The 26,284-nt window shown below is 39.4% G+C and overlaps 1 protein-coding gene across 2 annotated transcripts in view; it reads left to right on the top strand.

Annotated features, from left to right (window-relative positions):
* The first annotated feature begins 16,382 nt into the window (after positions 1-16,382).
* AP1AR (adaptor related protein complex 1 associated regulatory protein) overlaps positions 16,383-26,284 on the top strand; it is a 47,368-nt gene continuing 37,466 nt past the window's right edge. Inside the window, exon 1 of one of the 2 annotated variants that reach the window (XM_075200541.1) lies at positions 16,383-16,559. In XM_075200541.1, the coding sequence (XP_075056642.1) occupies positions 16,486-16,559 (74 nt within the window). In that variant the 5' untranslated portion in view covers positions 16,383-16,485. The remainder of the gene's footprint in view (positions 16,560-26,284) is intronic. The other variant, XM_075200539.1, reaches the window with a different exon arrangement.

Raw genomic sequence — 26,284 nt, 5'->3', positions numbered from 1 at the left:
TGTGACACGAATTCAACAAAGAGCGGATGTGATACGTGTGGTGATGAATACTAGGTAGGTCTGCTCTGCTCTACTAGAAAAGACTGCAGGATACGTCCAAAATCACAAAAGAACGCACAGAGAAAAAACTATTCAATTAACGTCACCTGTTAATAATATAGTCATTAATGAATTTTTTTTTAAAAAAAGAGGGTTTTTCCCCCCACATGTAATACATTTATTAGTATGTTATGAATGTCTACTGTACATAAAATGCATTTTCGCAGTTGCTCCAGATTGCAAACACATGTAATAGCATGCATACTCATCCATCATCATGAGTGATCGGCACTTAGACTGACCTATAGCTGGAACAAGAGATACGGCTAAGAAACAAGTACTTTTAAGATGCCCAGAGCTTGAATTGGATGCTATTGCTGCATGTACTCGAGATTTCCATGCGCTTACTATACACTGACTACGGGCAAACGCCTCTTCCCAGCCCTGTTCCCTCTCTGAAACTGTAGGCTGTGGTAAGTGTCTTTTGTACTGAAGATGAATTGAACATTGCTGCGCTGTCCGGTTCTGGGCATGCACAGGGTGATTTTGAAGATTGCATTTGCAATTCCTTAATGAATCAGGCCCATAGCGTGTATTGATTCAACTCCTTATGAAGGTATTTGTGTCAGAGTTATACTCAGTCTCCCAATAGTATTACTTGTATTACTCTAGGGACAACAAGGAACCACATCAAGTGCAGATATGTCAATCAACTAAAATACGTAATCTCTAAACTAATTGATGATATGCAGTATAGTCCCCACTAACCTGTGATATTAAACGCATCTTCCATGTCAGTGTTTCTACTCCATGTTTATTGGCATAGTATTATAACTTTCATAGGTATTTAGGAATACTGTATTAACTACTTCAATAACCAAGGTTACCATACTACAATATACTTGCTTAATGTTCAGCAGTACACAAAGGGAAAACCAACCATAAATTGTTTGAATGTCTTATCCAATGGAGATATAACGGCTATGTTGTACTTCGTAAGTAATAGACCACCATAAGTCATTTAAATTATGAGGGAAGAACATGGGGGTGTGGTCGCACACAGACGGGACTTATAGTCTATTTATTCATAGCAAAATGTTGCATTTCGGAATAGACAGGGTGCACTTTCGTTCGTTCTAAACATAGAACATATAGATAAAGGAGAGAAAGGAGAAACATGAAAGGCACTCCAGTCCCAAAAATAAGTATCAAATTTAATAGTAAAACTTTACTTTTATTATGTTACTTAAAAAACAAAGAAAAGCAGCGAAATTTTTTTAAAAATGTAAGTGATGTGTGTGTACTGAATTAAAACATAAAGAACACCCGACAGCAGTGCAGGGTAATAGTATCTTCACTCAAGTGTCAAGAGAGTAGCTCCCAATAGTATATTGTTCTCTCTACTGGGTTGAAATCATCAGATCCCTTGTTCCTATATATTTTGATACAACTGATCTCCTATTAACAATAAAGAGGTTGTCTTAACAATAAGGAGAAAAAATATCTCAAAATGCGTTTTATTGTTCAGATCCGCTTCCAGATCTCATTGGATTGTATCACATTATCTGGATTGGTGTGTCATTAATTTGTCAGGCACATTTGTGAAATAATGTGTGGGTATATCATTAGTCTCATATATGTCCAGTGCTTAGACTTTCACTGATGTGATTCACAGATTCTCAGAAAAAGGAGAGGAAGGGTTTCCCCCAAGGTCTCTTATAGTACACTAAATCCCTAGCGGGAAAGTGTAATCATACATGGGTTACATAACATCCAGGATTGGAAAGCGCATAATATCTCCGCTCACGTGTGCTAGTCCGTGAGTTTAGTTCTAGTACTTCCTGGACTACTCATATAGTTACAATAATCCCCTTGGGGGTTTTAAGTAATGTAGTAGATCCCTAGCGGGGGAATGTAATCATTAGCACATCACATAATATTCGGCATTAATGAGCGTATAATTTCTCCGCTCACGTGGGTTGTTCATTGGTCCAATCCTAATGTTCCCCTAAGTTGCCCATGTAATTATGGTGATTCCCTCTAAGGGAAAAAATGTCTCTGCATAGTTTCTGCGAATTTACAGCAAGTGTACACACAGCCTCATCCATACAGATGTAGCGATACTGGACTACCTATATGATTATAGTTATTCGTTCTAGGAGGACATGTCCCCACAAGACGACCGCAGACCCACAGTCATACAACGCCCGCAGACCCACAGTCACATAACGCCATTCATACAATCTTGGAGCGGTACTGAGAAGAGGAGATACAGTGCCTGCCTGTTCTGTCGGGTGTGGGTGACGTCCTAGTGACGCCACTTTACCCCGACGTACGTTTCGCACATAGCTTTTTCAAGGTAGCAACCCGAGAAGCCTACTCGGGAGGTTAATATCCTAAGTCCATCCTATCACCTTGCGTCTGTTTGATTGACAGTTGTATCAGCCAATCACAAATAACCATGTTCAAAATGTGACAAAGAAAGAAAGCGAAGGGAAAGGATCTCTTTCCTTAATAGGTAAGACAAAGTCAGTGTATAATACATGTCCCCAATTTATCTTAGTACATTTATGTTTGTTATTTAAACTTATACACAAGTGTACAGAGTAGTTGCAAATATTGAAAGTGGGGATTAGAGAATATTATTGTATGAGTTATTCACCAAATGAGAAGATATAGATAAACTCCACACGTTCTATCTCATGAGGTGGAATACTTATTCCAATTACCATTGTGGAGTACCATCTGTTGTTGGAAATAGATAGTGGATGCAAATGTTAAAGAGCGTTATATCCCTTACACTATACATTTCCCACTACCGATTTAAAGAAGGGGCATATCAAATGGCCAAATGATATTATCCATTTCCTGCAGTAAGAGGAATTGTTAGTAACATCTGTAATTGGTTCCCCCAGTACACAGAAGATGTCCCCTTATGGTCACAGATTCCTGATCCTATAGCACATACAAGTATACCAGGTAGATGAATGGATATTTATAGATCAAATTTAATTGGATAACATATGAATTTTTTATGCATATATTTTCAAAAAAGAGGAAATGCTTATCCAAGTAATCAGTGGGAAAAATTGTCTCATACTCGTAATATGTATTGAACATCTGATATTAATAGATATTCACATGTCATTGCTTGTAGTACTGGTCGTCACAGGTCACTTCCAAAAGGCATTTTCCATATCCTACAATAGGGGGAATTATTAGTGCCATCTAGTGGACGGGATTTCCAGGATACAGAAAACATATCCAAAAAATCACACAATATTCTTTTCATAGAAAGCTTGCATAACTATTATACTCATTCAAGCCTTGTGGCGAGAGTGAGTTGAGTAAGAATATCCACTTACTCTCACGTTGTAATAAAATCTTGTCAATATCTCCCCCTCTAATTCCTAAAATAACTTTTTCGATTCCAAAACATTTCAGACCATCAATGTTGCAGTTATGCCTATGGGAGAAGTGTTTCGCCACTGGGGATAGCTTTTTCATTCTATCTTGGTCTCGTCGAGCATTCCTAATGGATCCAATATGTTCTAGGACACGTAATTTGAGCTTTCTTTTGGTTTTCCCCACGTAGATTTTAGGACAGGGACATTTTAAAACGTATACAACTCCACTGGTGTTACAGTTAATGTATCCATTGATAAAATGTGTAGTTTTGAATTTGTCCACCATTTTTACTGTTTTTTCCATATGGGCACATGCTTTGCAGCTACCACAGCAATAAGATCCCTTCGTAATATCTCGGGATTTCTTTTCCCTGAAGTGGCTCTGGACTAATGTGTCCTTTAGGTTCGCTGCACGTCTCCAGCTGAAGGAAACCCTGTCCCCTAAGATGTTCCTAAGGCCCTCATCAGATAGTAATATGGGCCAATTTTTTTTGGACAATATTCTGGATAATCTGTAGACTAAAAGAAAGAGGATACAGCAAGAGGAGTATAAAGAGAGCTGCAAATTATGTAAGAAACAAAGAAAGAAAGATGCTTATTCATACCCCAAAAGTACCCCCAAAGAACAATCCAATCAGGTTCATAGGGGATTTCTGTAACGAGTGGAAGGAAATCCAGAATATTGTCCAAAAAAATTGGCCCATATTACTATCTGATGAGGGCCTTAGGAACATCTTAGGGGACAGGGTTTCCTTCAGCTGGAGACGTGCAGCGAACCTAAAGGACACATTAGTCCAGAGCCACTTCAGGGAAAAGAAATCCCGAGATATTACGAAGGGATCTTATTGCTGTGGTAGCTGCAAAGCATGTGCCCATATGGAAAAAACAGTAAAAATGGTGGACAAATTCAAAACTACACATTTTATCAATGGATACATTAACTGTAACACCAGTGGAGTTGTATACGTTTTAAAATGTCCCTGTCCTAAAATCTACGTGGGGAAAACCAAAAGAAAGCTCAAATTACGTGTCCTAGAACATATTGGATCCATTAGGAATGCTCGACGAGACCAAGATAGAATGAAAAAGCTATCCCCAGTGGCGAAACACTTCTCCCATAGGCATAACTGCAACATTGATGGTCTGAAATGTTTTGGAATCGAAAAAGTTATTTTAGGAATTAGAGGGGGAGATATTGACAAGATTTTATTACAACGTGAGAGTAAGTGGATATTCTTACTCAACTCACTCTCGCCACAAGGCTTGAATGAGTATAATAATTATGCAAGCTTTCTATGAAAAGAATATTGTGTGATTTTTTGGATATGTTTTTTGTATCCTGGAAATCCCGTCCACTAGATGGCACTAATAATTCCCCCTATTGTAGGATATGGAAAATGCCTTTTGGAAGTGACCTGTGACGACCAGTACTACAAGCAATGACATGTGAATATCTATTAATATCAGATGTTCAATACATATTACGAGTATGAGACAATTTTTCCCACTGATTACTTGGATAAGCATTTCCTCCTTTTTGAAAATATATGCATAAAAAATTCATATGTTATCCAATTAAATTTGATCTATAAATATCCATTCATCTACCTGGTATACTTGTATGTGCTATAGGATCAGGAATCTGTGACCATAAGGGGACATCTTCTGTGTACTGGGGGAACCAATTACAGATGTTACTAACAATTCCTCTTACTGCAGGAAATGGATAATATCATTTGGCCATTTGATATGCCCCTTCTTTAAATCGGTAGTGGGAAATGTATAGTGTAAGGGATATAACGCTCTTTAACATTTGCATCCACTATCTATTTCCAACAACAGATGGTACTCCACAATGGTAATTGGAATAAGTATTCCACCTCATGAGATAGAACGTGTGGAGTTTATCTATATCTTCTCATTTGGTGAATAACTCATACAATAATATTCTCTAATCCCCACTTTCAATATTTGCAACTACTCTGTACACTTGTGTATAAGTTTAAATAACAAACATAAATGTACTAAGATAAATTGGGGACATGTATTATACACTGACTTTGTCTTACCTATTAAGGAAAGAGATCCTTTCCCTTCGCTTTCTTTCTTTGTCACATTTTGAACATGGTTATTTGTGATTGGCTGATACAACTGTCAATCAAACAGACGCAAGGTGATAGGATGGACTTAGGATATTAACCTCCCGAGTAGGCTTCTCGGGTTGCTACCTTGAAAAAGCTATGTGCGAAACGTACGTCGGGGTAAAGTGGCGTCACTAGGACGTCACCCACACCCGACAGAACAGGCAGGCACTGTATCTCCTCTTCTCAGTACCGCTCCAAGATTGTATGAATGGCGTTATGTGACTGTGGGTCTGCGGGCGTTGTATGACTGTGGGTCTGCGGTCGTCTTGTGGGGACATGTCCTCCTAGAACGAATAACTATAATCATATAGGTAGTCCAGTATCGCTACATCTGTATGGATGAGGCTGTGTGTACACTTGCTGTAAATTCGCAGAAACTATGCAGAGACATTTTTTCCCTTAGAGGGAATCACCATAATTACATGGGCAACTTAGGGGAACATTAGGATTGGACCAATGAACAACCCACGTGAGCGGAGAAATTATACGCTCATTAATGCCGAATATTATGTGATGTGCTAATGATTACATTCCCCCGCTAGGGATCTACTACATTACTTAAAACCCCCAAGGGGATTATTGTAACTATATGAGTAGTCCAGGAAGTACTAGAACTAAACTCACGGACTAGCACACGTGAGCGGAGATATTATGCGCTTTCCAATCCTGGATGTTATGTAACCCATGTATGATTACACTTTCCCGCTAGGGATTTAGTGTACTATAAGAGACCTTGGGGGAAACCCTTCCTCTCCTTTTTCTGAGAATCTGTGAATCACATCAGTGAAAGTCTAAGCACTGGACATATATGAGACTAATGATATACCCACACATTATTTCACAAATGTGCCTGACAAATTAATGACACACCAATCCAGATAATGTGATACAATCCAATGAGATCTGGAAGCGGATCTGAACAATAAAACGCATTTTGAGATATTTTTTCTCCTTATTGTTAAGACAACCTCTTTATTGTTAATAGGAGATCAGTTGTATCAAAATATATAGGAACAAGGGATCTGATGATTTCAACCCAGTAGAGAGAACAATATACTATTGGGAGCTACTCTCTTGACACTTGAGTGAAGATACTATTACCCTGCACTGCTGTCGGGTGTTCTTTATGTTTTAATTCAGTACACACACATCACTTACATTTTTAAAAAAATTTCGCTGCTTTTCTTTGTTTTTTAAGTAACATAATAAAAGTAAAGTTTTACTATTAAATTTGATACTTATTTTTGGGACTGGAGTGCCTTTCATGTTTCTCCTTTCTCTCCTTTATCTATATGTTCTATGTTTAGAACGAACGAAAGTGCACCCTGTCTATTCCGAAATGCAACATTTTGCTATGAATAAATAGACTATAAGTCCCGTCTGTGTGCGACCACACCCCCATGTTCTTCCCTGATATTGCTTTTGTACTGAGGTCTATCTCAGTTTATGTGGTGGGCACCAGTCTCTAGATATGAGATATATATGTGTAAAATTCCTAATATAAAAGATTTTTGATAGAAGTATAATCTATCCTGAAGTTCATCCTATGTACCTGTACGAATCTGTATAATACAAGAATAAAGATGGCCACGTTTGATCTGAAAGCAGATCTTAGTAGATATTGTGAAAAAAGAAGTGAAAATTCAGAATCTATATTCTCAGAGAAGGGAGATATGGGTATCCCATTAGGAAATGATGGTTGGAGAGAACATCTGTATCAACTTAAAATTTCGTTACGCAAACAAAGTCAAACCTGGTGGGATCTAACTACAAATGAAAATTATCTTAAAAACTCTATCACCCCACGGGGCCTGCGCCCCAAAGTTTTTCCATTATATGAACTGGCAACCCCCGAACTACAAACTGAATGGGAAAATACACTATTAAAATGTTCCAAGGAATTGATCCAAATTATTTTAGAACATGATACACTCATGTTAGATCAGTATTCCAAGGAGATTGAACAACTAAGTGGAAAACTCAAAGATTTTGAGGCCAATGAGTTCTTTCTACAGATGTATGAAAAAAATAAAAAAGAATTAGAACAATATGAGAGGTTTATCATAGAAAAGAAGAAATCTAAGTTTGCCCGTGATAAGAGGGACTACACAAATGGCACCATCTTTAAATGGAACACTGGGAAAAATAGAAATATCTATAGAAGGGACGATATGGGATTGTCCACCAGTGGTGAGTCCTCTGATGTGGAAACATCTGATCATGATTCAGGGAATAGAAGGTTCCGTGAAAATAGAAATAGGTACTCTCCCAAGGATACAGGTACTTTTTTAGAGCGTACTATGGTTCCTCAGGAAGAGAGAGGGAACCTAGACGTAAACCCATTAGGAGGGGGAGGAAGAAGGTTGCGAGATCGGAACCAATGGGGTTGGAAAAATCCATGGAATCCCGAAAGGAGACGAATGAGGAGGAAGTGAGTAACATTATGTCCTTACAAATTATCAATCTTTCGGATAGGATCCTCTCACAACAACATGTTGATCTCCTCTCACGAGGACTATCCTTCTCACCCACTGTTGGATTTGACAGGTTCAAATGGGAGAAGGATCTCTTCTTATTTACACGAAAACTCAAGTTGGCCAAAATTTTCTCTCAGGACAGTCAAAAAGATACTTATGAGAAGGATCACAATGACCCAGGGGGTACTTTGGAAGAGTTTATACAACTTAACTCTCGAGAAGACTTAGAAGCTGTGAAAGACTTGGAAGAACTCCTTCTGGAACAAGATACCTCTGATATCCAGGATTCCATCCCTAGCACATCTTTGGGAAGTACGAATGTGTCCCCTAGAACTATCTGTAAGAGGAAGTCTCAATTTTTCCCTGTTGAACAAGTAAGTCCTCAGATAGTGACCTTTGAAAGAATGGTTTCCAAAGAATTAGACAATCTAAGGACAAGAACCAGACAAATGTGTAATGATAATCTCAGTAATATTGAAAGACAAGCATTACAAGAAATTAAGAAATGGGAAGATGTTGTTATCAAGCCTTCAGATAAAGGCGGGAATATAGTCATATGGCCGGTGACTATGTATAGAAAAGAAATGGATAAACAACTTCATGATAAAAGGTGCTATAAACAACTTTTCTCGAACCCGCTGACTGATTTTAAGAACAGATATGATCAGATAATTGAAAAAGCTTTCAGAACTGGTGTTATCAACAAAACAGAATGGATCTTCTTAAAAATTGAAGATCCAAAGATCTCTACTATCTATTTGTTACCTAAAATCCATAAGAACAAACAGATCCCACCTGGAAGACCGATCTTATCCGGTATGGCAAATTTAACAGAACAAGCCAGTATTTTTGTTGACACACACTTGAGGAAGTACGTAACCTCCCTTCCATCCTATATAAAGGACACCTCAGATGTCCTAAAATTGGTAGAGGACCTCTCTCTTGAGGACGATGTTTGGATGATCACGGTGGATGTGGAGTCACTCTATACGAGTATAGATCATAGAGTGGGCATTGAAGCTGTCAAGCATTTTCTGCGTATGGAACCTAATGACGAATTTAGCACCTTTCTTATAGAATTATTAGAATTCATACTTACCAAAAACTTCTTTGTTTTTTCCAATCGTTTCTACTTACAGATTCGGGGCACAGCTATGGGGACAGCTTGTGCCCCCACTTTTGCGAACTTGTATCTTGGTAAGTGGGAACAGGACACTGTTTTTAACGGAGATCTAGATATGTACACTGACCAAGTTTTACTATGGGTCAGGTACATAGATGATATTCTGATTCTCTGGAAGGGCAACCAAGGTCTTTTTCATGACTTTATTTCAGTCTTGAATGACAATCCAAATAATTTGAGATTGACATTCAATATGAGTCAGAAGGAAATTGACTTTCTAGATATCACCATTCGTAGGAAGTCCGATGGATACTTAGAAACGGACCTTTTCAGAAAAAGTACAGCTACGAACAGTGTCCTTCACTTTAACAGCTTTCATTACCCCCCAGTTGTTCGCAACATTCCAAAAGGAGAATTCCTTAGGTTAAAGCGAAATTGTTCTAGCCCAACTGATTATGAGATCCGGACTAAGGAATTAATCTGTAGACTAAAAGAAAGAGGATACAGCAAGAGGAGTATAAAGAGAGCTGCAAATTATGTAAGAAACAAAGAAAGAAAGATGCTTATTCATACCCCAAAAGTACCCCCAAAGAACAATCCAATCAGGTTCATAGGGGATTTCTGTAACGAGTGGAAGGAAATCCAGAATATTGTCCAAAAAAATTGGCCCATATTACTATCTGATGAGGGCCTTAGGAACATCTTAGGGGACAGGGTTTCCTTCAGCTGGAGACGTGCAGCGAACCTAAAGGACACATTAGTCCAGAGCCACTTCAGGGAAAAGAAATCCCGAGATATTACGAAGGGATCTTATTGCTGTGGTAGCTGCAAAGCATGTGCCCATATGGAAAAAACAGTAAAAATGGTGGACAAATTCAAAACTACACATTTTATCAATGGATACATTAACTGTAACACCAGTGGAGTTGTATACGTTTTAAAATGTCCCTGTCCTAAAATCTACGTGGGGAAAACCAAAAGAAAGCTCAAATTACGTGTCCTAGAACATATTGGATCCATTAGGAATGCTCGACGAGACCAAGATAGAATGAAAAAGCTATCCCCAGTGGCGAAACACTTCTCCCATAGGCATAACTGCAACATTGATGGTCTGAAATGTTTTGGAATCGAAAAAGTTATTTTAGGAATTAGAGGGGGAGATATTGACAAGATTTTATTACAACGTGAGAGTAAGTGGATATTCTTACTCAACTCACTCTCGCCACAAGGCTTGAATGAGTATAATAGTTATGCAAGCTTTCTATGAAAAGAATATTGTGTGATTTTTTGGATATGTTTTTTGTATCCTGGAAATCCCGTCCACTAGATGGCACTAATAATTCCCCCTATTGTAGGATATGGAAAATGCCTTTTGGAAGTGACCTGTGACGACCAGTACTACAAGCAATGACATGTAAATATCTATTAATATCAGATGTTCAATACATATTACGAGTATGAGACAATTTTTCCCACTGATTACTTGGATAAGCATTTCCTCCTTTTTGAAAATATATGCATAAAAAATTCATATGTTATCCAATTAAATTTGATCTATAAATATCCATTCATCTACCTGGTATACTTGTATGTGCTATAGGATCAGGAATCTGTGACCATAAGGGGACATCTTCTGTGTACTGGGGGAACCAATTACAGATGTTACTAACAATTCCTCTTACTGCAGGAAATGGATAATAGCATTTGGCCATTTGATATGCCCCTTCTTTAAATCGGTAGTGGGAAATGTATAGTGTAAGGGATATAACGCTCTTTAACATTTGCATCCACTATCTATTTCCAACAACAGATGGTACTCCACAATGGTAATTGGAATAAGTATTCCACCTCATGAGATAGAACGTGTGGAGTTTATCTATATCTTCTCATTTGGTGAATAACTCATACAATAATATTCTCTAATCCCCACTTTCAATATTTGCAACTACTCTGTACACTTGTGTATAAGTTTAAATAACAAACATAAATGTACTAAGATAAATTGGGGACATGTATTATACACTGACTTTGTCTTACCTATTAAGGAAAGAGATCCTTTCCCTTCGCTTTCTTTCTTTGTCACATTTTGAACATGGTTATTTGTGATTGGCTGATACAACTGTCAATCAAACAGACGCAAGGTGATAGGATGGACTTAGGATATTAACCTCCCGAGTAGGCTTCTCGGGTTGCTACCTTGAAAAAGCTATGTGCGAAACGTACGTCGGGGTAAAGTGGCGTCACTAGGACGTCACCCACACCCGACAGAACAGGCAGGCACTGTATCTCCTCTTCTCAGTACCGCTCCAAGATTGTATGAATGGCGTTATGTGACTGTGGGTCTGCGGGCGTTGTATGACTGTGGGTCTGCGGTCGTCTTGTGGGGACATGTCCTCCTAGAACGAATAACTATAATCATATAGGTAGTCCAGTATCGCTACATCTGTATGGATGAGGCTGTGTGTACACTTGCTGTAAATTCGCAGAAACTATGCAGAGACATTTTTTCCCTTAGAGGGAATCACCATAATTACATGGGCAACTTAGGGGAACATTAGGATTGGACCAATGAACAACCCACGTGAGCGGAGAAATTATACGCTCATTAATGCCGAATATTATGTGATGTGCTAATGATTACATTCCCCCGCTAGGGATCTACTACATTACTTAAAACCCCCAAGGGGATTATTGTAACTATATGAGTAGTCCAGGAAGTACTAGAACTAAACTCACGGACTAGCACACGTGAGCGGAGATATTATGCGCTTTCCAATCCTGGATGTTATGTAACCCATGTATGATTACACTTTCCCGCTAGGGATTTAGTGTACTATAAGAGACCTTGGGGGAAACCCTTCCTCTCCTTTTTCTGAGAATCTGTGAATCACATCAGTGAAAGTCTAAGCACTGGACATATATGAGACTAATGATATACCCACACATTATTTCACAAATGTGCCTGACAAATTAATGACACACCAATCCAGATAATGTGATACAATCCAATGAGATCTGGAAGCGGATCTGAACAATAAAACGCATTTTGAGATATTTTTTCTCCTTATTGTTAAGACAACCTCTTTATTGTTAATAGGAGATCAGTTGTATCAAAATATATAGGAACAAGGGATCTGATGATTTCAACCCAGTAGAGAGAACAATATACTATTGGGAGCTACTCTCTTGACACTTGAGTGAAGATACTATTACCCTGCACTGCTGTCGGGTGTTCTTTATGTTTTAATTCAGTACACACACATCACTTACATTTTTTAAAAAATTTCGCTGCTTTTCTTTGTTTTTTAAGTAACATAATAAAAGTAAAGTTTTACTATTAAATTTGATACTTATTTTTGGGACTGGAGTGCCTTTCATGTTTCTCCTTTCTCTCCTTTATCTATATGTTCATTTAAATTATGACCTTTTCTCATATAATTTCCATTTTATCCATATTAAATTTCATGAATTCAGACATCTTCTAAATAGCCCAATAATTAATCTGACATCAATATATCATCTTACAATAGAGTGAGCCATTGATGTTGGATCCATGATCTACAAAGTGACTAGTGTCTTACTGATCAAGCAAAAAAAGTATATAAAGACAAAATGGGGAGAAGAAACAGCGACCCTCAGGTGAATCCATTTTCTATTGTCTCTTTGAGGCCCTCTGGAAGTAAAGTAAGTAGGCTAAACATTCAGACAGCCTACCTGAAGCAAAGTCTCCTGAAACTATCGGTACATCTCGTGGTGTTCTTAATATGCTGTATTCCAATAACTTGAAGACCATCTGGATTGACTTGATGGACCTCTGAAAAATTTCTTAACATGCTATGCATTTGTAACTGGTTCAAGATGTTTACCTGTCTTCCGAAAAGAAGCCCTTCAATGACCTGGCAGTCCTACCAACATAATGTAATTTACATTGGACATTGGTGGACATAAACAAAATATGTTGATTCACAATTGATAAATTTGGGTATAGAATATTTTGCGTTACTAACAGATGATGTCACCTTGGACGCTCTGTCAGCAACAAAACCACAATTCACGCAAACAAACTTATTGCAACAAGGTGGTTTATATGGAATCCCTGTATAATTTCTATTTTTAGACATCTTAAGCTTACTGGAAGCTAGAATATTATTTACATCATAATTTAAAAATAAAAAAAAAAAAAAATATATATAGTAGGTTTCTCCTTAATAATGGTATCAATACAGGATATTATTTCAAAATATAAGCAAATTATCTATACTTTTACTTCCTTAGGGAACTCCATGGCAACCCACACAAATGGGTTAATCCTTAATCAACCGAGTAAAAAGAGAAAAAAAGGTTGACAGTCCCGGAAGATACATAGTGTGACGCCTCCTTTTCTTCCTTGTCTTTTACGTGATCCCCAATATATCCAAAGAAATACAGGGCTGCCATGGAGCTTTCTAAGGAAATTAAATTATCAGGTAAACCTAAAATGCTTATTTATTTTCAGACTCAATGGTAGCCCACTCAAATGGGATACATCCAAGCAATCAAGTATGGTGGGGGAGGGGTTGTTAAAGATGAAATCAATCAAACACTGATCAATTATGCACATAAGTTTTCCTTGATCAACTGCTTGAAGAATCTTCCTTCCAAACTGCATGTGTACAGAGGTCATTACATCCAGAAGACAGTCAGTGCATTGATTAACGTGGACTTGCACCGATATATGTTTTCCAAACTATGTAGTATGCTATGGAAGAACTCTTCATTCTTGCCTGTAGTAGTACTTCAATCACTTTCAGCAATACCTTTACTCTTTAACAGTGACTCAGTTGCCACACCATTAAAGAGAGATTCTCTGGATTCTGATGAACAACTGACCCCTGATGTAAAGTCTGGCCAAGTTGGTAGAACGCATAGTTGTTCCATGAGCAACTCTCATGCTACTGCGATCCACGGTCTGCAAGGCCAAAATGAAGTAATTGCTATTACATCCACTGTTTTCTTCTTTATTCTCTTCATTATACATGCTATTAGATGAACAGAGGGAACACATACCCCAGTTAAAACGTCCAAGGCTTTGTTTGGACATATACTCCCTCTGCTTTTGAGTCCTTGTGACAAGAGAAGAATCAGCTAACTTTAGTATTTTGACTTGTAGCCAAAAATATTTGTTGAAATACTTTGCTACTCAATGACCAATTGGAGGCAAAGGGGAGGAGAGAGATAGGACGTTAGTTGACCTGTGTCAAGATTTTTTATTTTTTTTTAGGATTTGTGAGATAACAGTGTGTTTAAAGGTGGGTAGAAATGGACCAGTGGAGAGACAGATATTTTAGGAGGTGTGCTACAGGTGGGCATGCAGTGGGGGAGAGGGAGTTGAGACGTTGAACAGAAATAGGGTTGAGGGGGTAGGTTGTAGGGCGAGATAATAAGAATGCAGAAGCTTTGGTTACTGGGGTAGATTGAGGAGTGTAGGAGAATGTGGGTGAGATGTGCCAGATTTGGCATGTGGAAATATCTTGTTGAATTGTTTTGATTTTGTCTTTGAAGCAGGTGGCAAAATCAGTGAGGGAGGAGGTGCAGGTGAGCAAAGAAGCAAAGTTGGCATAGGGGCGAGACTTCCTCCAGTGCCACTCAACAGTACGAGCACTTTACAGATCACTAAACTCTAGCTCTAGTAATGTGTCCTGCTACCCCTCCCTACATATTCCAAGATTTTAATAACAGCGGTTTTCCACCAAATACATTAAACGTTTTAAACAATACCACCCCATAAAGAAAAGATTGACAAACTCATATACACAAACAATAACTTACACTTTTTTTCTACTTCTGTACACATGTAGCGTAAAAAATAATTACTGGGAAACAGACAAGCAGTAGTAACAGAGGAAAGCAGCATGGGACCATTGGAGTCTGTGAGGTTACCAGACTACTAGTAATATGATAAAATAATATATAATGTAAGTATTTGTAAAAATGTTAATAGTTAATATACCCTCTGCAAAGTGATGTTTAAACATTACCCTTCTTGTACCCAACATGTTATGCCTATACATCAGTGTTCTCCCCAGAAAATTTTGCCAGCCAGGTGGCATTAAGAAGTAGCCGGGCGGGGGCAGTTAGAATACTTTGCAGTAATATTGAAAGATTTGGAAGTTATTGCCCACACCTGCCAGGACACAGTGCATGTTCTAATAGGAGAAACAATGGTTTGTTCTATTATAATAGGATTGTTGGGCTCCAAGAGCCGGGTGGCAAGTGAAAACAGCCAGGTGGAGCACCCGGGAAATAGGCCCTGGGGAGAACACTGTACATTATACCCAGCCGTGATGCTTTTCTAGGCACAGCCTCATACCCAGTTCTGTGAACTGGCATTTAATCAGCAAAACAGCAGTCCAGACAGCTTCATTCTGTTTCTTTAGAGTATGTCCATGGGCTCCAAGAAACTGGCACTTAGTAAGTGACCTACAGTTAGAAAAATGGCACAGTGCCGAAACATCAGAAGAGGACATAAGTGGATCTTTTTTTAAAAAAAGCAAAAAAACAAAACAGACATTTAAAATCCTGGCTTTAAAACATGCCAAATCTGAATTGGTAGGAACCCTTTCATGTATAATGTGTAACCTGTATTGTAAGATGGAATGCTTACAACACAATGCCCATACTGCTATAGTTATTATTTTTCACAATATCAAAACTCTCAAAATCACTTTAATTCGAATAAGAAATCTCACATTCTGTGGCATGTCAAGAAATATGGGGGCCCCAATGCAAAACCCCATCTCACTAAGCTCCCTGCTGACCACGAACACCACAGGGCCCAACACACGTGACAACTACATGAAGATACAAATCTATCACGTTAAGAGGCCTACAGAAAATTGTGGGCTGTTCCTTAAGTATCACTAGACTAGAACTTGCTAGACTCCATAACAACACGAATCAAGATCTTCCTATATAGCCAAAATGGCCCGTTTGCCGTACGTGCAAAATAATTATGTATCTTACAGAAACCACTGACATAAATAATTCTATGGAAATGGCCATTTTGTCGTATATCAATATTTAGAAGATTGAGACCATTGTCTTCAGTAAAATGTCTGTCTCAGCCATATGAGTTTTGTGCAATATGTATCAGTTTGTCCTCTAGGAGAAGAAAGACGGTATCATGTGACCAGAGGTGTGCGTGCTCTTAGAATGCCGGTCTGGAGAGGCGCGCACACTGGCGATTTTTAGCGTAGGTGAGCGCGCATTTGCGCGTCCCCTGGGCTGCTGTGTGCGCGCACCTGGGTCAGTATGCCATGGGGATCTGCTGGACTCGGTGCTGCAGCCTCTTTCGGAGAGAGAGTAATCGCATACAGAGATCTGGCGGAGGGTGAGTTAAAGGGACATTGTGAATAGGTGTGTGGGAAAGGTAACCGTGGGCGGGATAGTAAAAGAACTCTAGTTCTGTGTGTGTGGACTGGCAACTATATTGCCGTGTCATGGCAGAGTTATGGTTAAACCGGGCACCGGCTTGCTGGTGTTGCAGGGATTCTCCCGTTGTCTTTGCGGTTCTGCTCACTCCTTTGTTCCAGATCTCACGGGCGGTGGATGCTTACAGTGTGGGGCTCACGTTACTCAGACAGTGGACTGATAGTTGGGTTACTGTATATCTAACATATCATGCTGTCATCCATGCTGTCATGTCTCACCGGTAGGTTGGATGGTCTGAAGACTCAATTTCAGTTATTCACATCGAAGCTCCATGATGAAATGATTGATTTATCCTAATGTGACATGGAGCTTCTTTCTTTCAGTGTTGGAAGAACAGAAGCACATTTGCCCTGTGTGCTGTAAACACTTTATATCGAATGTTTCTTCATTAGTGGTTGTTCTTGTTTAACTAGTTTTCTAAGATTCTTTTGAATTTTTGTGTTGCTTTGGATACATCTTTTATATGTATTTATGACATCCTTACTGTCCAGCTCAGAATGATCTATTCCTGCATAAAATGTTTTTTCCCGCTAGATGTATTTGTTAATGTAACCATGTCATTCATAATTAGAAAATGGTGTCATTTCATAGCTGATTGTTTTTTCATGTGACAATGTTCTGGTTTGATATCATTGGTTGTACTAGGATGACGTATACTAGTTTTTAAACTACACTTTGTTGTGGTCCTGTTTTAGTTTATAAACAATGAGCCCAATTGGTGTTCTTTCATAGAATTCATCCTTCTTCCAGACATGAAATTTAAGCAGCTTCAAACAGTACTAGTCCATACTGTACGTTGATCCAAACATTTTGACTGCTGTATGGAATAGGTTTTCAAGGTCATGTTCAAAAACAATTTATTGTACCAAAAATGTTACGCATGTACTTTAACTTTTTTTGTGAAAACAGTATGATCTCACACCATCACTGTCTAACTGTCAAGCAGAAAGCCGTGTGCCAGTCAGCTGCCAGTGCCATAGTGGACTGGTGATTACACAATCCCCAACAGAAGCATGCAATTTCAGGGGGCAAATTAAAATGTCTAAACCACAGTTTTGAAATGTTGGCCATTATTGGTGTGTTACGTACAATAGCGGGTAATATTTTCCCTAAATGTGCAAAACAAACTTCATTTTCACATCTTGTATCTCAACATGGTTTAACAATGATCAGATGTGCACCCATTAGTTGGATTTGCCTCTAGCTCTAAAAACAGAAGTCCTAATAATAGATAAATAAACTGTTTAATCGTATAACGCATATAAAATGTACCTCTGTGTCCCTTAACTGTAGACATGGATCCACTGTTTTGAGTGGAAAAAATATTTTAACTTGTAGGATAATTAACTATTAAATAGGGGGTCATTTGAGTAAAAGTCACCATACACACTGACATTTTCCCATTCAACCAGAACGACATGATCCCTTTCTGTATCGGTTACTCTGCTGGATTAGATCCAACCATTTGGCATTCAGGACTCATTTTGGCCTTTATGTGCGGTCGGAAGATGACAGTTATAGGTCTATGGGTGAGGTCATATACACATGTATTCAGATCATTCCCACATGCAGTTTGATGTCGGGTCAATTCGCTGATAATGCAGCATGTATGGCCACTTTAAGATTTTCCAGACACGAAAAGGCATGATTTTGAGTAATTGTCTGTGAGCCTATTCTTTTCACAGTGGGGGTTATATAGGAAGGAAGTGGTCCTAAACATAAAGCAAAACTTTAACAAAATGGCTGAAGCTGAAGTAATGTAGCATTATGTAATGTGTGAGACTGTAACCAAATTGAAATCCTGTGAAATAACCTTAAATGAGAGCTGAAAAGAGCAATTCATTTAAGACCACTCAGAACATCAGGGAGTTGGATGAACTTTATAAAAATATGTTGGCCAAAGGGAGACCCTGTGATGTCGCATACACTCAATAATATGTCAGCCACGGAGAGGTAGAAGAAGCCCATCCAGTTCACCTTTGCAAGCCTGCTCTAATTAATCCAGGCAAACTGGATCATATATTAGCTGACTTGCCAGTTACCGTTAGAACCTCTGCATAATTGATCTGTAAGAGCTGATAATAGCGGAGGTTTAAGAAAAGAACGCATTGGCCGTTCGTCTCAAATGGATTCATAACTAGCCCCTAAAATGAAAAAGTTAACAATTCCAACACAATTTGGGACCCTTGGCACTTCTATTATAATCTTCCTCTTCTAGGTGTCCTATAAAATAACAAGTCAACTCAAAATGTACTGTCCCACAACCCCAACCCACCCCCCGGAAATCCACCCCTCTTCCTTATACTCCTCTCTACCTCCCCCCCTTTTCAGTCTAATTTTAATACATACACAGGGAAATAAAAACAATAAACTTAAGCTGCTACTTTGATATGACTAAGTCTGTTGATTTATTTTTTTTATAGTGTATATGCAACTTTAGTCCATATCATTACAACAACTTTGATTTTATAAACCTCACTGTTTCATTGTACCAATAACGTTGTTCTGCCATTAAATTTTTGCCCTCTATTTTATATACTGTTTACAAATAAAAGAAACAGATGTGGAAAAAAAATCACATTGGCATCTAAATTGAGATACAGTTAAGTAGTTGATGTGGAGTGAGTAAATGGTTTTATGTGCGAGTAACAAGAGCTGTTAAAGTGTTCAATGGGAAGTAAGATGATAAAATAATCACTCTACCCCACTATCCTAACACAATTTAGTCATTTTGTAGTTCAGAATGCACTTATGCTATTAGTCTGTATTAGAATTTAGAATGATTTGATTTAGTTCTCTATTTTGCAAATGAAGCAGTATTCATAAACAGATTTAATTCTTGCAGAAAACCATATTGTTGTTTTATTGTAAGAGACCTAATACTTGTTATAGAAGTAAGGATACTGCATGATTTGTAAGTATCCCTTGCTTTTTTTCCACATAACTGGAAATTGCTGAACAGAGGCCAAGTGCATTTACAGTAATAGTGTGGTCAGACAAAATTGAGCCTTGAAAGTATTTGATCTGATATTTTCTTTAATAGTATATGGTAACACTGTCCAAATTTTTATAGCTTGGGTTCACATGAAATATGTGGATACTATTGAATAGTTTTCATGGAAGTTGATACAAGTGCCGGTGACCTGGCTTGACCCTTGTGTCAGTACATTGTTGAATACGTTGCAATCATCTTGATGCCGGCAGGAGTTTCAGAGCAATTTGCTCATGTCACATTTTGTCTGCAAACATGCTCGTCTGAACCAGAAGAAACCACACAACCCCCCTCGTTGGTGAGGGTCTGGTGGGTCATGCAGTTAGGATATTGATCGGCTTATTAGTAAGGCTAATATGCTAGTTGTTGCCACCGCTACACTGCATCAATATTCTAAATCGGCGAGTAAGAAATTAGCGTCCCGAGTGTGCTTCCTAGCCAACCCTCTCGTGGGCAAAGCGCAGTTACCAATACCCTGTAGAAAAAGTCACAATCTACCTGAACGAAAATAATCAACTGCTTTTTAGGTATATATTTATAAAATCATACAAAGTAAAGCAAGATGGCTAAAACAATAGTGTATTTAATAGAAGTTGCAAGTGGGCATGTGCAAGCCAATAATTAAGTCATCTGAAGGTGACAAACACATTTATAATGACCAGCCTTGACATTCTAAGTGACATTGTTTAATATAAATAAAAGTAGACTTTTTGCTACTGATTTAGAAGAGGCTTACTTCAGAATATAATTTATTTCCTTGGGTCTTACCATACTTGTCGAAGTCAGCAAACTGGATAAAGTCATTTCAATTAAAGTCGAGCAAACTTGGTTGTCTTTGTCTGAAAAGAGACGTACGGTACACTACGACGTACAAGGGCACGCTACGGCGTGAAAGGGCGTACGCATCCACTACATGTGGCAGCAACAGTAATTGGTCTTTTACCATACATTCGCACAAACACGCATACTAATAAAATAGTACACATTAATGGTAGTTGCAACACATAGTCAGTTATGTCGAAATATAGTAGTATTTATATGTTATATTAGAGTTACATGCATATTAGTGAAATACACGGAACAGGTTGAAGGAATCATATCATGAGTGGTATCATAATAAACCTCTTTACATATCCTACTGTTTGGTTCACTCTGCGAGGGAATCGCAGAGTGCATACACAAATTATGAATGATAGGGAATTATGAACTACTTAAGACTAAGGAATCTTGGCGGGAAGAGCCGAGCATACCCCCTGGAGAGGTGACCCCCTCCTTTGGATTCCTTAGGATGAACTAGCCAATAATTGACAACCCCTTGGACCTTCCTGAGACCTGGACCAATAGATGCAAGCTATACCATCTTCATTGTGTTACTGTATGTTTGTGTGTATATAAGCAGCAGCTTCACATCTAGTGTTCAGACATCTTGTCCCCAGACTTCAGGATTGAATGACTGCACACTGGATCCAGAGCGCCTGCGATAAGTAACGGCTGTATTTATTATCACTTCGCTTGAGCATATTATTCTACTATTTGCGAATAAATCTTTGTGTGTTGGAAACACAACTCGAGGTTCGACAATCGTTATTGGTTAGCGACAATACGCACATAACATACTTTAAAGTGAGAACATAATGTATTGGAAGTTTTAACACATTGAGAAAACAATACCTTATTACCCAAATAGTCTTAAGTTTGCTAAAACATAAAAGGAGTTCAATAGACATTGCAGAAACATCATTTAAATTTTATTATGAAATTTGACATTGTGTCATCCTCTTGATATTTCCATGAGAGGGAAAAAAATACAGTTCTGTAATTTAGTCTCATTGGAGCAATCATGAATGATTTAATGTTATAGCTCTTTCATTTACACATGGGACCTTCTAAGTCCACAGCTCAGCAATTCCACCTAATAGCTTTCTGTATTAAGCCTGCTACTGGAGCCTATGTGCACATTGGTTGTCTTATTCACTGATCAGTCCACCAGAGAGTCTGAAAATGTATATTAACTTGGACCCCCAAGGACTGACTTTGTTAAAAGTGGAAGAAAACCGAAATTGCTGCTATTTCTCTGCAGACAAGATCCCCTGCACTTTAAAATAAAAAGTCATATTTGAGCCCACTTTACAATTCTCATAATTTGTAGCGCAGGAGACCTATGCTTAGACAATGCCACATAACAAAAGCAAGTCTAATGAATAAAGCCATGGTCAAATGTCAGTTGCCATGGTGACTTAGAAAAAGGCAACCACATGATCACAATTATTTCCATCAGAACTTAGTATGACATTATAGCACACTGCACCATCAGCGGTCAGAGCTGCACCCCTGTATTTGTCAGAAACACCCAGAGCCGTAACGAGGCCGGTGCGGGCGGTGCCGCCGCCCCGGGCGCAGTCCCTAGGGGGCGCAGTGGCCGCCCGCACCGACTTCTGTGTGAGGAGTGAAAAGAAAAAAAAAAAATTAAACAGACCTCAGATTCAGACTGCCGGCCGCCCGGCGCATCCAAGATGGCGGCCGGCACCCGGCTCCACCCCCTTCTGAACTCTGCCCTCTGCCTCAGCGTCTGATGTCATGACGTTGCTAGGCAGCAGAGGAGCAGAGAAGCAGAGAGGAGCCAGGCAGCGACGGCTGGACAGGAGGTAAGTTTCAAAGCAGGGGAAGGGGGATGTAAGCTTCAATTATGGAGGGGATGTAAGCTGCAATTATGGAGGGGATGTAAGCTGCAATTATGGAGGAGATGTAAGCTGCAATTATGGAGGGGAGGGGGGGATGTAAGCTGCAATTATGGATGGAGGCAAGAGGGGGGGAATGTAAGCTGCAATTATGGATGGTGGCAAGGGGAGGGGGGAATGTAAGCTGCAATTATGGATGGAGGCAAGGGGGGGGATGTAAGCTGCAATTATGGATGGAGGCAAGAGGGGGGGAATGTAAGCTGCAATTATGGATGGTGGCAAGGGGAGGGGGGAATGTAAGCTGCAATTATGGATGGAGGCAAGGGGGGGGGGGATGTAAGCTGCAATTATGGATGGAGGCAAGAGGGGGGGAATGTAAGCTGCAATTATGGATGGTGGCAAGGGGAGGGGGGAATGTAAGCTGCAATTATGGATGGAGGCAAGGGGGGGGATGTAAGCTGCAATTATGGATGGAGGCAAGAGGGGGGGAATGTAAGCTGCAATTATGGATGGTGGCAAGGGGAGGGGGGAATGTAAGCTGCAATTATGGATGGTGGCAAGGGGAGGGGGGAATGTAAGCTGCAATTATGGATGGAGGCAAGGGGGGGGGAATGTAAGCTGAAATTATGGAGGGAGGCAGGGGGGGAATGTAAGCTGCAATTATGGAGGGGGGGAGGGGATGTATGCTGCTATTAGGGAGGGGGGAATGTGTGCTGCTATTAGGGGAGGGGAGGAATGTGTGCTGCATCTTGCTATTATGGAGGGGGGGGGATGCTGCTATGCTTTATGAGGGATGGGGGGGTATGCTGCCCTAATGTGTGAGGGAAGGGGGGTATGTATTAATATAATGTGTGATATGAGGGTAGGGAGGTTGGGTGTCTTAGTACATGGGTGGGAGGTAGGCTATTAATTTAATGGTGACGTTTAGGCGGGGCTAATTATTTAATGGGTACTAGTTTATTTGTGGGGTGCTGGTGGGTCAATTTAATTTATTGATGGGGCTTTTTAATTTAATGGTGGGGTCTATTAATTTCAGGTGAGGTATTTATCTGTATTGCAGTCACAAGAATGCTCTCTGTATAGTATGGTCACAGGAATGCTCTCTGTATAGTATGGTGATCATAGGAATCCTCTCTGTATAGTATGGTGGTCACAGGAATGCTCTCTGTATTGTATGGTGATCATAGGAATCCTCTCTGTATAGTATGGCGGTCACAGGAATGCTCTCTGTATAGTATGGTGGTCACAGGAATGCTCTCTGTATAGTATGGTGGTCACAGAAATGCTCTCTGTATTGTATGGCGATCATAGGAATCCTCTCTGTATAGTATGGCGGTCACAGGAATGCTCTCTGTATAGTATGGCGGTCACAGGAATGCTCTCTGTATAGTATGGTGATCATAGGAATCCTCTCTGTATAGTATGGCGGTCACAGGAATGCTCTCTGTATAGTATGGCGGTCACAGGAATGCTCTCTGTATAGTATGGCGGTCACAGGAATGCTCTCTGTAAGGTATGGCGGTCACAGGAATGCTCTCTGTAAGGTACGGCGGACACTAGGAGGCTCTTTATATTGTATGTGTGTGTGTACATGTGTGTGTGTATATATATATATATATATATATATATATATATATATATATTTTTTATGTAAGTGCACATCCACATTATTTATGTAATAAATGTATTGCTATACAGCATTACACTATGTGAGTTTCTTCCTCTCCATTATCCTGAATACTACTGAGTATATATGAAGTGCCAGTTCCGGAACCTTTCAACATTGTATGAAGCATCTGCTATTCCCATGGGGTAATAAGGCTCAACTTGATTGGTGAAGATACCGGTTATACCTACAGATAAGCTTTAAAGATCTTTTATCTGGTACGCATATTATATTGGCACGGCGCTGGTGTTCTAGAGTGGTTCCTCATTTCCTTCTTCCTGTTGATCCACTATTATTACCTGAGTGTCTCTACCTATTTAGTGGTTAAGATTCTGACTTTTGGTACACCTTTCTGTATTTTTATATACAGTATTATACTATTTGGCGTCCCCTCCCATTTGTTTTGTGTTATATATATTATATTTAGTGTGATGGTGACAAGGGGGCACAATGATAGAGATGGCTCCATGGCACGGTGTGATAAAGGAGAAACTGTTATGGAGAGCACAGTGGGATGAAGCGGCAGTGTGATACAGATGGTACCATTACATTTATGTTTTAATTTGTTTCAGTGAGTTTTATTTCAATAACCAATTAATTTTTTTATACAGCTAGCATGTGATAGCTGCATTTAAAGTACTTTGATTCTATGGAGGCTTATTACATAAAGATCCTTACAAAGCCAGACCAAGAATAATGGAGAGGGAGGTGGTTTCAGTGCGGTCTAGAACTTGTAAAGTGCTAGCCACGCCCCCACAGTAGGTTGACCACACCCACCCGACAATTGACACTCTCACTTAGATGGGGGGCGCCGGTTCCCTGTCGCGCCAAGGGCACTAAAATGGCTAGTTACGGCACTGGAAACACCGGTGATGTGACTGGTGTATTACTATAGGAGAGCGTGTTTCTCTGGCTGCTGTAATAGCATGGCTTGTTATGGCTCTGTGCCTGAGAGTTCCAGTGACTGTGAATCAGTGCTGATGGTTACCGGCAGATGCATTGAGGTGGAGCTGGAGGGTAATCAGTCTGGTGCAGTTTTATGGGCTCACAGGATGGTACAATACGTTGTTCTTTGGGCTTCATGATGTATAAAATTGACATAATTACATACTGACCATTGTTATAAATTATGCTTTGCTATGCTCCAATGTTTCCATACAGTGTTAAAAGATTTGCGCTGCTCTTAAATTGCTAGTTACAAAACTTCTCTGCCCTAAACTTTATCCCCAAACTTTTGAATAGATGTGTAGATACCTGAAGAGATATTTAGCCTTCACATATTGCAGATCGCAAGTAGAGAGGACCCCAGGTTCCTGTCACATGAATAGTGGTAATTTTTTGTTGTTGTTGTACATTGGTACATTTACAGAGACCTAGGGGTAAATTTATCAAGCTGCTAATTTCTGGCTGGTTTAAAAAGTGGAGATGTTGCCTTTAGCAACCAATCAGATTCTAGTTGTCATTTATTTAGTATATTCTACAAATTGAGAGCTAGAATCTGATTGGTTGCTATAGGCAACATCTCCACTTTTCAAGCCTGCCAGAAACTTGCAGCTGGATAAATTTATCCCTTAGTGCAGGGTTTCCCAAACCCAGTCCTCAGGGCTCCCTAACAGTGCAGGTTTTCCGGATCACATGTGACATAATTAGGACCACCTGTGGATCTGTTACAATGTGTCAGTCAGTAATGAATACATCTGTGCTCCAGCAAGGAGATATGCAAAACCTGTACTGTTAGGGAGCCCTGAGGACTGGGTTTGGGAAACCCTGCCTTAGTGTGATAAGAACTTGGTGTTTGCATGGCGTGCTATATGCAGGAAAATAGTGTGAGAGAATTCTGTTCATCATTAGCCTTAATAATTGTAAGACACAATTTTTGGATGCAGGTGCTCTCCTAGCTGAATATTCAGGAGTTAATTGTTACAACATTTATTAATGCATGAACTGAACTTGAACAAGATTTTCACTTTTGACCATGTGAACAAATAAATGGATGGATAGATGTATTTCATGCATGATACTCAATCTGGTGGTCTAGCAATGTTGGCAGTAACAGCATGTACCGTTTAGTACATGGCTACTCTCGCTGTATGCAAAGTTCAGAATAAATGCTTCCAGATTAGAATGATATAATTTAGGAACATCACTAAGAACTTCCCAATGGGTATTTCACTATAGGAGGGCAGGGCAGGTGCAGATAAGACTTGCATAAGGTTTCATCTGACAGTCGGCTCTAAAAGATCTATGCAAATTGCCTGTAATGAAAAAAACCTAAGCATAATACAACT

This window comes from Mixophyes fleayi, chromosome 1, assembly GCF_038048845.1.
Source record: "Mixophyes fleayi isolate aMixFle1 chromosome 1, aMixFle1.hap1, whole genome shotgun sequence".
In the NCBI taxonomy this organism is placed as follows: Eukaryota; Metazoa; Chordata; class Amphibia; order Anura; family Limnodynastidae; genus Mixophyes; species Mixophyes fleayi.
Note: the sequence above shows the minus strand (reverse complement) of the source record. Positions and strands in the feature narration are given on the sequence as shown.